The following is a 929-nucleotide window of genomic DNA, read 5'->3' on the forward strand; positions in this document are numbered from 1 at the left end:
TCTCTCTCTCTCTCTCTCTCTCTCTATGAGCCTTTGGCGATTTCCCGATACACAAATGCCGCTTTGCTATATCTAATAATATTATTGACATCCTGACCACAAAACCATCTGCCCACAACACAACAATGTTAGGTCTAGATATCTAGTTAGATCTAAGTACTCACCCGAACTGTAGAAATCTCCAAGTATGTTCGGTCCGTAGAACTCAACAATAATAATCCGAGCTCAGAGGAGCGTGTGCGTGCACAGAAGCGCTGTTCTATGAGCATGTGTTTGTGTGTGCGTGAGTGTGTGAGCGTGCGTGAGTGAGTGAGTGAGTGAGTGAGTAAGTGTGTGTGTGTACGTCGCTGGTGTTAGGCAACTCACCCGCCCTGCCCTCGTCTGTCTCGTAGAGGTGGGCAAAATCCGGATAATCTATAAAAAGATAACCGGATAATTCTCAAATGAAACATTATCCGAATTCAGACTTTTAAACTCCCTTTTTTCCTGACCCGTTTGCCGAAATAGGTGCACCCATTTGTTGAAATGATGATGCTACCCTGTTTGTCGAAGTGGTTTTAACCCATCAATTGCCGAAGCGGTTCATATCATATTATTTGCCGAAGAGCTGCACTAACATATTATCCGGACTTTGTAAAGCGACTCATAGCCCAGCCCTACCGTCTGGACGTGTCCTAGGGATTTGCTCACTCTCACCGCCCGCCGTCGCCGCTTGCTGCCCGTGTCGCCAAGTCCTCTTGTGTACGCGTGCGTGAGTACGTGCGCGCGCGTGCGTTTGTGTGTGAGTGAGTGAGTGAGTGGGTGAGTGAGTGAGTGAGTGAAAGCATGCACGTCAAGAGAGAGTGGGCTCAGACTTAGATGGTGAGCTGACGAGCAGATTAAGAGAGCTAGCCGTTGGGTCACTCCAAGCAATCAGGGTAGTTCAGGTC

The 929-nt window shown here is 48.3% G+C and overlaps 1 protein-coding gene across 1 annotated transcript in view; it reads right to left on the minus strand.

Annotated features, from left to right (window-relative positions):
* The window catches only part of LOC101852488, a 33,405-nt gene extending 32,989 nt beyond the window's left edge, over positions 1–416 (minus strand). The window contains exon 1 of the mRNA XM_005102425.3: positions 165–416. Within this exon, the coding sequence (XP_005102482.1) occupies positions 165–269 (105 nt within the window). The 5' untranslated portion in view covers positions 270–416. The remainder of the gene's footprint in view (positions 1–164) is intronic.
* Positions 417–929: the final 513 nt, after the last annotated feature.

This window comes from Aplysia californica, unplaced genomic scaffold (assembly GCF_000002075.1).
Source record: "Aplysia californica isolate F4 #8 unplaced genomic scaffold, AplCal3.0 scaffold00324, whole genome shotgun sequence".
Taxonomy (NCBI): Eukaryota; Metazoa; Mollusca; class Gastropoda; order Aplysiida; family Aplysiidae; genus Aplysia; species Aplysia californica.